Source organism: Bufo bufo, chromosome 5 (genome assembly GCF_905171765.1).
Source record: "Bufo bufo chromosome 5, aBufBuf1.1, whole genome shotgun sequence".
Lineage (NCBI taxonomy): Eukaryota > Metazoa > Chordata > Amphibia > Anura > Bufonidae > Bufo > Bufo bufo.
Window position 1 is genome coordinate 31702700 of NC_053393.1, and position 15537 is coordinate 31718236.

Consider the following 15537-nt stretch of genomic DNA (forward strand, 5'->3'; position numbering starts at 1 on the left):
TGGTAAAAAGCTTAATAGTCTCTTGTTGAGAGAATTGTCTTTTCAGGTCTTTCTCCCATAATCCTATTATTGCTGGTTTGGCATCCACAGAGGGGATGTTTAGTTTTTTATACAAGGTGGAGATCAGTTTGGGGGAGTATTTAGTATTAGATATAAGGTTCTCAAACCGCTGTTGGGGAGATCCAGTAATCAATGTTTTAGCCCAAAAAGCAATCTCTTTTTTAAGAAAATTAAGAAATCGAGCATGTGGGCTGAGGATATTAAGATAATCTCTCAATGAGAGTTCTGGAAGAACACACCCATCAGCATCCAGTAAATCAGTTATTAAAAGAGGAGAAGATTTGACTCCTGGGGGGCAGAAATCTCTTATTTCCTTAGGGGCGAGGGATATAATGTCCCTGACTTGAAGGAGGGGTGAGGGTAGGGTCAAGGCTCGATGATTGGAGGAGAACTACCCCCACACTTTTAAGGTAGTACGAATAATTGGGTTTGAAATAGAAGAGATAGTGGAGGGTGGTCTGTCCGCCAACAAAAGGGCCCTGAAGGTAGTAGGAAGAAACACAGTTTCCATTGAAAGCCACTGTTTGTGGGTAGAGGGTCTTAGCCAATCCTCTACCCTACTTAAGTGGGTAGCTTTCATATATAATTCAGGATCCGGAAGGCCTATGCCCCCTAGATGTCTGGGCTTAGTTAAAGTTGAGAAGGATAGTCTAGGTGTCTTTTTCTGCCAAATATATTGGCGGATCTTGGATTTTAAAGATATAAAGAAAGATCTTGGTATGGCGATTGGAAGGATCTGTAAAAGATAAGTGAGTCTGGGGATCAATAGGGACATCACCAAGTTCTTTCTACCAAACCATGATAGGTAAGGAAGATCCAGGGAGTCCAACCGAGCAACGATGGCCGCCAAGAGGGGAGTGTAATTGAGGTGGAATAAATCCGGTAGATGAGAGGTTAATTTGATACCCAGGTAGGTTAAATGTCGAGATGACCAATTAAAAGGGGAATCTCGTTGGAGATCTGATATAAGTTTGGTGGTGAGGCCTAAATGCAGAATCTGGGATTTTTGTGGATTTATTTTGAAATTAGAAAGGGAACCAAATTTTTGTAGGAGAGAGATTATTATGGGCATAGATTTGGTAGGGTTGGTGGTAAGAATCAGAAGGTCGTCAGCAAAGGCTGCTAACTTATGTTCCTGTGACCCTATTTTAAGTCCCGCAATGCACTCCTCTTGCCTCAAGGCTTGCAATAAAGTTTCCATTACAAGGACAAATATTTAAGGGGAAAGGGGGCAATCCTGACGTGTTCCATTTTTTATAGAAAATCGATCTGAGATGAGATTGTTCACTAACACAGAGGCGGAAGAGTTTGCGTACATCGCAAACACTGCCTGAATATATGAAAGAGGAAAGTGAAACCTATGCAGGGTATGCTTAATAAAGGAGTAGCTAGGTTTTCCTTAATCCGGTGTAAACATTCCCTTTGTTGTCCTATGACTAAATATTCTGGCCATGGCCAGAGGGGCTTGTTGGCATCCTCTGGCATCTACAGTATGCCCCATCATCACCCCTTTAAATGGCACATAAAGAATACACAGATATACAAGAATACATAGGTTTTAGGAATTTTCTTAGAATTACCTTTGCTTTATCTCTCATGGATCCTTTGCCTAATATAGACATTTTGGTTAGGGTGTCTTCTTGTAATCTTTTCAAGGAATTTCCCCGTGGTCCCAGAAGTTTTCCAACAAAGTTAAACTATATAAATACAAATCAAATAAAAAAGTGGTTTCATTGTAATTGCTACATTAACCTCACAGCTAGCCAACATAATTCATATAAATACAATATATACTTATAGCGTCACTCCAGGAAAAAAAATCTAAAAGCCCAACAAGATCATAAACCCCCCTATTGTCTTCTGAAGGCCATGCTGCCCATGAGAACAAAGCATAGTTATCATGATATGTTGAAACTGTTAAAAAGATGTAATACAGATGTGTTCACCTTTAATAGGACAACAGATATTAGTGATCTATCCTCAGAATAGGTCATCGATATCTGATCGGTTGGGGTCCGACACCCAGAACTCTGCCACTAATCAGCTGTTTAAGGCAGACACTGTAGGAAATTATACAGTGTACAAAGCGGACGCAGAAGGCTCCTTAAATTGTGTCGTTTTGAGGAATGGAGTACTGAATAGGATCTGAGCTACTGTATACAGTTATGGCTACTATACTGTGGATGAAGTCTTCTGCTTCCGACCGATCTGATATGAATGACTTAGGCCTCCTGCACACGACCATATGGATTTTTCAGTGTTTTGCGGTCTGTTTTTCACGGATCCGTTTTTTACTTTCCGTTCCGTTTTTCCATATGGCATATACAGTATACAGTAATTACATAGAAAAAATTGGGCTGGGCATAAAATTTTCAATAGATGGTTCTGCAAAAACGGAACGGATAAGGAAGACATACGGATGCATTTCCGTATGTGTTCCATTTTTTTTGCGGACCCATTGACTTGAATGGAGCCATGGAACGTGATTTGCGGGCAATAATAGGACATGTTCTGTCTTTCAACGGAACGGAAAAACGGAAGTACGGAAACGGAATGCATACGGAGTACATTCAGTTTTATTTTTTCGCGGAACCATTGAAATGAATGGTTCCGTATACGGAATGCAAAAAACAGCCAGTAAACGAAAAAAAAAAAAAAAACTGTTGTGTGCAGGAGGCCTTATTCTGCAGATAGGCCACCAATATCTGTGGCCCTGAGAATCCCTTTAATTTTACTCAAATATTGCCAACCTTAACCCCAATTTCTCACAAAACTAATCCAATATTGTTTTTTTGTTATTTTTCTTTTTCTTGCTCAAATACAAAAAACATGACAATTAACATTTTTGTTTTGCTTTTCTTGGCAAGGTATGGGGTAATATATCCTGTACTGGTTGTATTCTGGAGTCATGTTATTGGGATGTTCAATACAATATTGTGATACAGTATGCTAGCAAAACCATGGATAGGTTGTAATTCACATCATAACCACTAGGTGTCCACATTTAGACACAGAGCATACATATCTCCTGGCAGAGTATCACAAAATCATATTTTATTTCAAATCTTGTGAGATACAAAGAAGGAAAGGTAAAGGACATATCTGAAGTTTATATATTGTACAAACTCTTAGTTGGCTCATGATTTACACTGATTTAGAAGAGGATAGTGTTCAAAAAGAGAATAGGGATCTCCAGAACGGTGGCTTTTTTTTTTGTTGTTTTTGCCTGTGGTTCCACTTTGACTTATTCCTATCATGTAAATCCAGTCCAATAAAATATCAGTTCTAAAAAGACTAATAGTACCAAAAAGTAATTGAGTCCAGGCAAGATGTCAATACTGTACAGTATATATAATGGGGTATTCCTATTTTACCTCTGACCAAGGGGTTCTCACTGCTGGAACATTTATGATCAGTTGTTGCCTTGGTGGGTTGTGAGGCCCATCTTTCTATAAATTTCCAAGAACATAGATGAAGAGGTTGATAAATAGAACACTGTTGAAGAGCGTCTGCCACCAACCAGGCGCACGCGCAGTTCAGTTATTGAAGCCACTGCCCACAGTGGGTAACAGACGGCGCACACGTAAAAGAGATGCGCGGCTGTGCGCGATTTCCACCGGCCTCATGATGAGGTCACCAAGGCTGGGAGGTGGAGAGAAGAAGAGGAGGGGAAGAGCAGGGTTCCAATCTGATGGGCGCAGCTGGACTCCAGCACCGATAAGTATAGCCCCTTTTTAAATAATTAACATAATTATAAAAATGTGCTTTTCGGGGGCTAGAAAAGATTGATTAGCACATAAAGGTATATTTGTAAATGACAATCGAAGAGCTGCACTGCCACCCAGACAGTTACAAATGATCATGGTTGGTGACAGACTCCCTTTCAGCCTCCCATACACATTAGTGTATTGACAGTCAAACCAGACCTCATCTATCGGGGGAGAGTGCTACCCCTACAAATAAACCATACATTTTCTTGCTGAGCTTTTTCTTCCACCACTATTGAAATTGATTGTCCCTGTCTATATAGAGTCTCGCAAATAGTGTTATGCTTGTGGTGACATTACAGAAGACCCACTGATGCGTTTCGACACCAAAAAATACACAGATGGTGCTTCGAGAGAAATGTAAAAATAGAAGAAAGCTGAAAAGGTGCAAAAAGACTGCATTGGATTTTGCTAATGTGCGACATGCACAGCTATATTTTCTGGCTGACAGACACCCAGCTCTACATGGTACTGGGAGACACTCTGCTGGTGCATTAGGATTTGAACAAAATGTGGTTTTAAATGTTAAGTCCACATGACAGTGTCACATTTAAATATCTCCATATTTTTTTTAATATGTATTAAGAAAAACTAAATAAAAATCACTGTCCCCTTCTCGATTTGACATTCTTGACATCAATCAGCACTGCTGATCAAAGAGACCTTCATCAATTTGTTCTGTTCGCACTCTCATCAATAACTCAATAAGTAAAGCACAGAATATAGTCCCATGACTCATACACGCCATCTAAAAACGAAAAAAAATTGCTGTCTATGAGCAACAAATTCAATAAGTGTCTACATGAGAAAGGATTCTTTAAAGTTAGGGTAATCAAGCTATGCCGTACCACAAGAGTTATTAATGGTAGATACTACGGGATACTCTAAGGACTAGAGATGAGCACAGCTCTTAAAATTCAATTTGGGTTGGACTGGTCTAATCAATTGATTTGATTCAGGTGAAAATTGATTCAGCCTAAATCAAAAGTGCCCCAACTGGGCTGAAACTTTGCGTATGACACTGAGGGCTCCTTTTTGGTTCTCGTTTCTCACCTTTTGGATTTCATCAAGCTCTGTCTCAGTCTCTCTGCTACTCTCCTGCTCCCTGACGCTCCATTTGACTTTGTCTCTAAAACTCACTAGAATCACCAAAAATTCTGATCAGATTCCACCTTTAATTTTTTTTCCATTTTTTTTTTTTCATCAATTTGATCATCTCTACTAAGGACAAATGGCATTTGGTGATAGAATTAAAGGGAATTGACCATTTTACATAATTTGCTGTAAATACAATAAGCCACTGACAGATACATATTTATTACAGGTTCCTCCCCTGTCCCTGGTGAGCAGCGCCACACCCATGTAAGTATATTACAAGCCAAGCTCCTGTTTTCATTGTGCTCCACTCCTAAAATAATGGACAGGTGCGTGACCATCACCAGCCTCCTATGATGGATGGGTCTAGTCACGTGCCCCTCCATGTTAGGACTGGAGCACAGAGCAGTGGTTGGCCCTGCTAAGAAAAGGACATCAGGGCTGAAGCGGTGATACAACAAAAACATTTGTCCCCAGCGGACTCAAAGTGCAACTTAGAATTGTCATGTGGAGCAGGGAAGTCCGTGTCTGCCACCTTCTGTAGGAACTCATTCCCAAACATCAACCAAGGACAGTTTCATAGGAAGCCAATTAAACTCAAAGTATTTTTTAGCGTTTAGGAGGAAACCCACCAAACATGGGAAGAACATACAAACTCCATGCTTGGTCACATTCGATCCCAGAACCCCAGTGACTTACTTTAGGAAACTGTTTAATAGGGATTAGGACTTTTTGTGCCAGCTTCATGTTCTTGTTGATCACTACATCGATATATTGGTCGTCAGTGCTGTCGACATTCTCCTCATCCTTCTGAATCTTTTCGATTTCTGTAAAACAGGAAAAAATATATATATTACATTTCAATTCTACAGAACTATATCATTCAGAGACACACATTTCTCACGCAACATGAATTCCCAAGTGTCTAAAAACAACAAAATGTAAGATTTTTACGATTTACCCCTCACACTGTTCTCATGGCGTTGAAGCAATGGAGCCCACTGTACGGAATACTATTTGGGAAAATGAGAAAATTGTCCAAAGCCAGGAGGGATCACTTCTTCACTTGAATGATAAAATCCAGGAGAAAAAACAAAGTTATAAGCACAACGCTTACGCGTTTCAGAGGCTCCTTGCTTTATTTAAGATGACAGGGTGGGCCTGAAAAACGTAAGCATTGTGCTAAAATCAGTTTAAGGGTTTTACTGTTCAAATAAAAATTCTTTTTGAGTGTTTCCTGTGGGCACTGGACAATCTTCTAGTTTTCCATGGTACTGGCATGCTTGGCTCGAGTAAGGTCGGTGCCTCAGAGTGGAGATGTGGTGGTGAGGAGCTTTTTCACCGTTCCTTTTCTAGACTATATATTGTTTAACTCCTACATGGACAGCATGATTGCACAGTGGATAGACAGGGTCGTCACTTCCACTGTGGATAGGAACAGAACTATTTGTCTCCCTTATATATGAACAGATGAGTTGGAATCAGGAGTTTGTGTATGTGTCAGGGAGAGGGAAATTCTGTCTCCGTCCACAGAAGAAGTGATGGACCAGCCATAGCTCAGAATGGGAACCTGGTAAAGAACACAATGTCAGCAGAAGCAGGATTTTCAGAAGAGGAACAGCGGGTTCCCAAGTGGTCGATGCATGCAACTTCAGGTCAGTAAGTATACAGTATTACAAACTTTCTTCTACAGGTAAATCTGGGTTTTTGGGAACTGTTGGGTCCCAGAAAGCCCCTTTCATTCCCCTACTTTTTAAGAGCGAAACTCAGACATCGATGATATCAGGTACAGCATTAACATGACCATTTCAGCCAATTACCAGTCTCAGCTTGGATGCACACTTGTATAGATGATACTTGCCTGCTGAGACCGGTAATTAATGATCTTTTTTTTATTTTATACCATTTGCATTATTTGCAGCATAATTTGCTGCAAAGACGCCAACTGCAGATGATAGCCAAAGGTCTATGATAAACATGAAACACAGGACACACCAACATTTTTGTTTCTTTTTGTTCATTTAGTGCTATTTTTGTCTCTTACTTCTTTTAAAAAAATGCAGCATGCTAAAGGTCTTGGTGTTTTTTCAGGTGTTGTGACATCACCTTCTCTACTGCGGAAATGAAATGCCATGAAGAAACCGCCAGTGATGAGCCACAGTGGGGGAGATTTATCAGGACTGACATTGCCAGACACCAGTCCTAATCCCCTGTGCACCACAGTGAGAGGCCTAATTTATTAAGTGGCAGATGCAAATTAATAAATTAGGTGCATCTCTCACCCTCAGTGCGCCAGAAACTCAAATCTATGCCAACTCAGGGGCTGGGGTAGACTTAAGCTTTAATTTATGCCAGTTCAGGGCATAAATGATAGTAAATCTGAGCTTCTAATGATCAAAAAGTCACAAATAACGGTGCAAATATTACAGCAATGATAATGTGCAAAAAACTGCAGAAATCACAGGAGGCAAAAAAGGGGAAATAAATGGCAGGGGTTTTTTTTTTTTTTTTTTTTTTTTTTTAAGGTAAAAAATGTTAGAGGCAGATTTACGAGTGTAAGGAAAGGACCAAAAAAAAAAAAAAAGTGGATAGGCTGAAATACTAGACACAACCTATTAACAGGAATGGTGCTGTTCCTAGAAGAAAAACTGTGTGAATCCTCCTTTTTTAAATCAAAACTGTTTAAAGTATTTTTCTACATCTGTAAATACCTCCATTGTGATATTTATTATTTTAATAAAGTGTAGTCCACACTTTGACCTCTATTATCACTACTGTAAATCATTCCATGTTTTCGTCACAACTCTGCCTGTCTATCCGTTGAAATGGCCTGCCACGCTACATTTACCCTGCCGTGGGCGCCGATCACCAGAGGCTGGCAAAGCAGGACAAGCAGCCATCGCCGGATCATTGGGCCGGATTCCATTTAAAAAGGGCTGTCTTTAAATGTCATGTGAGGTGCGGTGGAAAATTAACTAATTGAAATCTGAAAAGAAATATATGTTGGGATGAGCTCAGCTATTTCCCCTATAACCCTGTAATATCGTATAGTGTCGGCAAGAGAAACAACACGTGGTAGTGTAGATTAGATTTGCCTTTACACTGCAGCAAATACTGCACATGTGTTCTTCCATATCCAGAGATGTGGTCATAAAAAACACACTTTTGTGATACTGTGTCATGAGATGTCTATCTATATACATCTATTTTCAGCCACCTAGAGGTTATGTCAGTTGCAAGTTGGCATAATCAAATTTGAGCTAAGGAACCGTGGGGTCCCACAGCAGAACCCATGATAGAGTCCTGCTTGCAAAATGACCACCATCTGTGGAAAGATTATCACCACTATGGTCATTGCTCCATTGTCTGTTCTTACATGCTTGTTTGCCTCCTCTTGACTCTGAGGCTTTTTGAGGGTGATTTGGGGTCATCACATCCATGCCTGTTCACGGGGTAAATGGGGATAGGTGGCTAACCAATAGCCCCAGCTCATAACATCCCTGATCCTGGTGTCCACCAAATGAGGACATTGGAAAGAATTACGGCAGACTGCCCATGAAGCTTCTTGGCAGATCCGTTTTACAATGGTGGGATCTACCAAAATTTTGAGAAAGCGTCCCATCATCTGACACTGGTACTGGGGATAGGGCCCTCACCCAACAATATTTTTCCCTTGTGGTCTTCATCAACCAGAAGAGCCACTTTCACCCAACATTTTGCCAACATACAAGGGCCCACTGTCACCTGCCTGCCGGCATAGTAGTAAAGCCCAAGTGCTTGATTGCATTTGATCAGTCATTAACCTTGTATCAAAGCAGAATGGATCATTTCCCATTAGCAGGGTAACAAACACAGTGCCGCTGCTCTGTGCTGAAGTTCATTTACATTCCCCTAACGACGTGAGAGCGGGATTTGTTGCTATTGATTAAATGCGAAGTTACATTACTGAATCCAATGGAGCAGAACAGGAGCCATGCCGAGATTTAACCTAAAGCCTTGACATCCAGGATTGTATAGATTTCTTCTTGTCTGGGGTTTCAGGTGCCCGTTTTTCAGTCTACCTTCAGAAGATATACAAATGTAGCTGAGTTGGGTTTGTCAGTGTAGCAAAGCTGACTTTCTCATTTGGTAGAGCTCACATAGCGACATTAAGGGGGGCTTCCAGTTTTACATATACTGTATAAAGCCTTGGTATTGTGTAATGTGCTTTCTATTATACAGTCCTGATCAAAAGTTTAAGACCACATGAAAAATTGCAAAAAATCATATTTAGCATGGCTGGATCTTACCAAGGTTCCAAGTAGAGCTTCAACATGCAACAAGAAGAAATGGGAGTGAGACAAAACATTTCTTGAGCATTCAATTTAATGAAAACAACGAATAAACTGAAACAGGCGGTTTTTCAGCTGAAAAAAAGTTTAGGACCTCACCTCCAAAAAAAAACTTAACCCCCCAAAACAGAAATCCAACTTCCAAACATGAACTCAGTAATGAGTAGCTCCGCCGTTATTGTTTATAACTTCCAAAATTTGTTTCGGCATGCTTGATGCAAGCGTTTCCATGAAGTGAGTGGGAACATTTCTCCAAGTGGTGAAGACGGCCGCACGAAGGCCATCTACTGTCTGGGACTGTTGTCCATTTTTGTAAACTTCCCTTGCCATCCATCCCCAAAGGTTCTCAATTGGATTTAGATCAGGGGAACACGCAGGATGGGCCAAAAGAGTGATGTTATTCTCCTGGAAGAAATCCCTTGTCCTGCGGGCATTGTGTACTGTAGTGTTGTCCTGTTGAAAAACCCAGTCGTTACCACACAGACGAGGGCCCTCAGTCATGAGGAATGCTCTCTGCAACATCTGGACATAGCCAGCGGCCGTTTGACGCCCCTGCACTTCCTGAAGCTCCATTGTTCCACTGAAGGAAAAAGCACCCCAGACCATTATGGCGCCCCCTCCACTGTGCCGCGTAGAAAACATCTCAGGTGGGATCTGCTTGTCATGCCAGTAACGTTGGAAACCATCAGGACCATCAAGGTTACATTTTTTCTCATCAGAGAATAAAACTTTCTTCCACCTTTGAATGTCCCATGTTTGGTGCTCTCTTGCAAAGTCCAAATGTGCAGTTCTGTGGCATTCAAGGAGATGAGGTCTTTGAAGACGTTTTTTGTTTTTGAAGCCCTTCAGTCTCAGATGCCGTCAGATGGTTATGGGGCTGCAGTCAGCACCAGTAAGGGCCTTAATTTGGGTCGAGGATCGTCCAGTGTCTTGACGGACAGCCAATTGGATCCTCCGGCTCAGCGCTGATGAATTTATTTTGGGTCTTCCACTTAACTTTTTTGTTCCATAACCCTCAGGATCATTTAAGAAATTCCAAATGACTGTCTTACTGCGTCCACCTCAGCAGCGATGGCGCGCTGTGAGAGACCCTACTTATACAGTTCAACAACCCGACCACGTTCAAAAAAGAGGTTTTTTGCCTTTGCCATCACAACGTGTGACTACCTGACAGAAAATGACAATGAATCCACATCTTTGCACAGATTTGGCCTGTTAAAAGGCATGTGGTCCTAAAATGTGGATAAGCTGAAAAACAGCCTGTTTCAGTTTAATCGTTATTTTCAATTAATTGAATGCTCAAAAAATGCTTTGTCTCACTCTCATATCTTCTTGTTGCATGTTGAAGCTCTACTTGGAACGTTGTTAAGATCCAAGAATGTAAAATATGATTTTTTGCCTTTTTTAAGTGGTCTTAAACTTGAACTTGGTAAGCTGCCGGATGCATGCCATGCATATCAAAGCTCAGGTGAGCGCCGCTGCTCAGTGGGGGTGTCTGGACTCAGACCCCGCCGATGTAATAATGATAACTTATATTAAGGCTAGGACATCTTTGTCAATTCCTGGATAAAGTGTCAACCTACCGTTCCAGCCCTGCCATTCCGGAGCTCCCCGATGATCTCTGTATCTAGTGCTGCTGCAATAGGGTCTCTGACTACCCCACATGATCGATGCAGTCAGTCACTGAACTCTTAACACTGCAGCATCAGTCTCTCTGAGGAGATCATGTCCCTGACTACATTATGTGGCCACTAAGATCGTTGATGGCTGAGGGATTCTCATGGGGTAGTCGTAGAGGTCATCACTTTAATGCCGGAAACAAAGACCTAGACTTGCAGGGAGCACTGGAATGGCGATGCTAGAATGGAGGGGGATTGGACAGGTGAGCATGGCTTCTTTACATACATACAAGTGTCAAGGATGTGGAGCTTCACTGTGAAGTGCTTTCTGCACTGAGCCGCTTCACAGCTCCTCCTCTTTGTTCTGAGTGACAGCTGTAGCATCCAACCAGGAGACCACTACAGCTGTCACTCAGCAGAAGAAAGGGACTGGGAAGACACTAAATGCAGAGAGCACTTCACCGTGACTTTCCGTCTACAGGGCACTTGCAGGATCAGAAACTGGCAGAATAAATGTTCATAATCTCACTACTCCTGATAATAAAAATCCACAAAATGTATGTTTGTTCTGCACTCCTCAGCCACTTAGTCAACACCACTGACAGATTCCCTTTAAGAGGCATCATGGAATATAACAAGTGACTTCACAGAATCAGGAAGTCTTCTCATCCTGAATTTGCATTTGACACTTTGTTTAGTGGACATGGTCATAATCCAGATTACAGATTTAATATAGAATTAGACTCTGTCAAGATCTATTCTATTGACTGGTGCATTTTAAAATTCTGCACACAGAAAACGGCAAGATATTTTTAATCAATGCTATTTGAAAAGTGCCAGGATACCATCCATTGCAAAAGTGTACACACCCTTTAAAAATAACAAACTGAATGAAGATAAAAAAATAAAGACTGTAGAAACTGAACACCAATGACCAAAACACAATCCTAGATCAGCGTCCTTGAAGAACCTGTGTAGAACGTTTATGGATTACTTTACTACCTTCAGCAAGATGATCAAACACATTCCATAGAATCTGCCTTCTAGAACTATAACTCCTAGCATGGCTAGACGCTCAGCTGGGAGTTGCCTTTACACTACAGCTGGAGAGTTGCAAGCTGGAGACCACTGGTATTGAAGGTCTAGCAACTTGTGGCCATCAGTTTAATTGGTTCTTAATCCAAGTGAACCTGTTAGGTTGCATATGTGATCCAACCTGTATCTATAACCCCGCTCTTTCTATGCCTAGGAGTCCGGGGGGTGGTTCTACCCTGCATTAATATGCATGGACACCTATGCATAAATGTGTAAACTGAGATTTCTGTCACTCAATGAGTAGGCCCAACCGCTGGACTCGTAAGCATAGAAAGAGCAGGGCTTTCCTATAAACCTATGTATCGATATGCTCAGCTCCTCCTGCTCTACAACATGCAATCTGCAGAATGGACAGCATTTGCAATGTGGCAGATGCCCTTTAAAAAGCAGGGATTGCTGCAGATGAATTTTATAAAAAATGAAAAAAAAAAAAATAAAATCTCGACCCAGCCAAGACATAAAGAGGACAAGAGGTCCGCGAAAATAATTGTTATAAGCAAATAGAAGCAAAAGGAACTTTATCACAAACTGACATCGGCACATGAAAAATAGGGCAGAACGCCGGAGTGTTGACACAAGTTTCATACAAAATTGCCAAAAACATAAATAAATTGCAATACAGAGTTCAATTCTGGAGAAAAATGATGACACAGGTCTCAAGGCGATCGCAAACTAATTTATCTCCGTTACCAATGGCGACTCTTTAAGCTGAAATCCGTGAAACCTTTAAAAAAGAGCAAACATAAAAACCTCTGCTGCAACTTAAAGGGAATCCATCATCAAAATTGATCTATTGTTTATGTCGAGACTTCCTGTTAACCAGTTCAAGACCCCCTTTTTACCCCCTTTCTCCATCAGATACATTTTTGTTGTTTTCAGTACATGAGGATTTGAAAGCATTATTTTTTTTTTTCATTTGGTTATTGAAATAACTTATCTTTTTGTATGATGTACATAGAGCTTTCTTTTTATGCTATTTTTTATTATGGTATTTTTTTGTTATTTTTTAAAGTATACCCGGAGTCTGTTTCTCTCTCTTTTTTTTTAATAGCACAAAGTTCAAATAAAATACATTTTAAAAAAAATTGTATTTGCGGAATGGGGGCAGGGCTAGAGGCTACGGTGCAGACTAGTGGTAGCATTTAAAATTAATTATTTTATTTAGAATTTATTTATTTTTTATTAGGCTACATGCACATGACCATATGTATTGTACAGTCCACAAAATGCGGATGACATCCGTGTTGCATCAGTTTTTTTGCAGATCCATTGTAACAATACCTGTGCTTGTCCAGAAAATGGACAAGAATAGGACATGCACTATATTTTTTGTGAGGCTACGGAACAGACATACGGATGACGGTGTGCTGTCTGCATTTTTTGGGAACCCATTGAAACGAATGGGTTCACATCCTATCTGCAAAAAAAAAAAAAAAGAACGGACATGGAAACAAAATACGTTTGTGTGCATGAGGCCTCGTTATAAGACCTGTTCTGCCCAGCTGAATTAGAGAATCATTACAGAGCACGTCTGCCTCAGTTTTGGTATTTCTGTAGTGATTAGTGTGGTTATAGCGCCATCTAGCGGTGTTAAGTTGTATTACACTTTGTTGTTCCTGTTAAAAAGACTACTGCATTGTGGGTGGTGCACTGTATTGTGGGAGTGCAAAGCATTCTGGGAAAAAGAAGTCTCCAGTCACCAGGACACATCAGCAGAGCTGTCCTATGCATGTTTCCTTCTCAAACTTCACCATCCTTGTAAAAGCATATCTGGTGAGAGATCTACCTTTGTTTCAGTGATATTATGTTATGCAGAGCTGTTCAGTCAGTTGTACTTGTTACTCTGGAAGTTGTTATTACTGTTAGTTAGACATGTAGTCTTATGTTAGGCAGCCATTTTACCATGTGCTTCAGTGTTATGCAAATGTTACAGTACATGCTATTCTATACATTATACTTATACATGTTATTTGTATTCTTGTAGTTTTACCGCACACTTGTACAATCTCTCACTCATGCGCATCGTGCAGAGAGTACAACCTGTTGACCAATAAACAAGTTAGACTACAAAGAACAGTCCTCTTATTTAGAAAACAGGGATGGTTTATGCTGAATGTCAGACTGCACACTGTGTGAACGTGTATGAAGACAGAACAAGACCTTTGAGGGGTACTTTAACATTATTATTTTTTATTCTTTTTTTTTTATTGCCGATTTATCCTAGGGCTGACATTAGCTCAAGTTACAGCGGGAATATGGCATCCTGACAGGCACTGCAGAGCTGATTTGGCTCTGCTAAGACCAAGCAGTTAGTGCAGTTATCTAGGACCCGGCAGTTATCTAGGATCACATGATCATTGGGACCAGAGCAGGAAGAGGCATTGCCGCTGTCTGATCTGTATACATAATGCTCAGTGCTTCTTAATGGGGAACCGGGCTGTCACAACGGGTTCCCTGCTCCTGCAGCTGCACAATTAATGTGCAGCTGCCATCTCTGCAAGGACATTCAGGAACATAAGAGATAAGCATGGACCATCCAAACAATTAATGTCAATGACAGGTCAGGAACAGGTTAAACATAGATTTTAAAAGTTTTGGTAATATTTTATGTGGCAATTTTCGTGTCTTAAAGGGGTGTTACAGGCTTTTAATATTGATTTGCTATCCTCAAACCCGACAGCCGGCCCCCCCGTAGATCAGCTGTATGAAGAGAAGGTGTGCGCCGTGCGCGCGTGCCATCTCCTGTCTCTTTTCCTGCTTGCCATAGACATAGCAGCAGTGAGCAGGAAGAGAGACAGGAGAAGGTGTGCCTTCTCTTCATACAGCTGATCGGCAGGGGTGCCAGGTATCGGACCTCCGCCGATCTGATATTGATGACCTATCCTGAGGATAGGTCATCAGTATTAAAAGCTGGAAAATCCCTGTAAGACAAAATGAAACATTGTGGTATTTGCACGCGCCACCGAGGCTTCGCAATAGGCTGCTACCTTCTGTCACTTTTCAACTTGTGCTTTATCAGCAGTAATCTCATTATCATCAGGCAGGATTACAACACCTACAGTATGTTGCAAAGCTGGAGGCAGGTAACACAGGGTCCACCATGGACAATAGGTGATGGGACCAGATCTCCCTCTCTGCACAGTGATCTAGGCAAATATCAGATCATGCTTACATACTCTCCCATAGAAGTCAATAGGCACTTCGCTGGCTACGGCTCTGTTCACATTTCATTTTTACATCAGGTTTGACATAGGCGACAGGAAAGCTCTCCGGCTACACACCAAATGTATCCATAGACTCCCATAAACCCAGCATATGCCAAATGAGGGGTCATGCAATGTGGCAGTATTTACTGGCATACCTTTCTTTTACTCTATAGGAGAGCATATCCTATGTGTTTTGGCACTGTATGACTATGATATATTCAGGGGGATATTCCTCCAATGGTAGTATGACACCTCATTTGGCATATGCGTGGTTTATGGGAGCCTATAGATACAAGATGTGAAGAGAGCTATGCCCAGGCAAATTTCTATGGTGTCTGTTGAGGCAGATCGGGCAAAATGACGT

General features: G+C 41.2%; 1 protein-coding gene across 3 annotated transcripts in view; it reads right to left on the reverse strand.

The window, feature by feature from the left end:
• Positions 1-15537, reverse strand: part of KHDRBS3 (KH RNA binding domain containing, signal transduction associated 3) — a 100709-nt gene that overhangs the window by 56435 nt on the left and 28737 nt on the right. For all 3 annotated transcript variants that reach the window (XR_005779025.1, XM_040432323.1, XM_040432322.1), the window contains 2 exons: positions 5622-5749; positions 1641-1757 (listed from right to left, as the gene is read on the reverse strand). Coding sequence is in view for 2 of the 3 variants with exons in the window: in XM_040432323.1 (XP_040288257.1) it covers positions 1641-1757; positions 5622-5749 (245 nt within the window). In the remaining variant the exon portion in view is untranslated. The remainder of the gene's footprint in view (positions 1-1640; positions 1758-5621; positions 5750-15537) is intronic.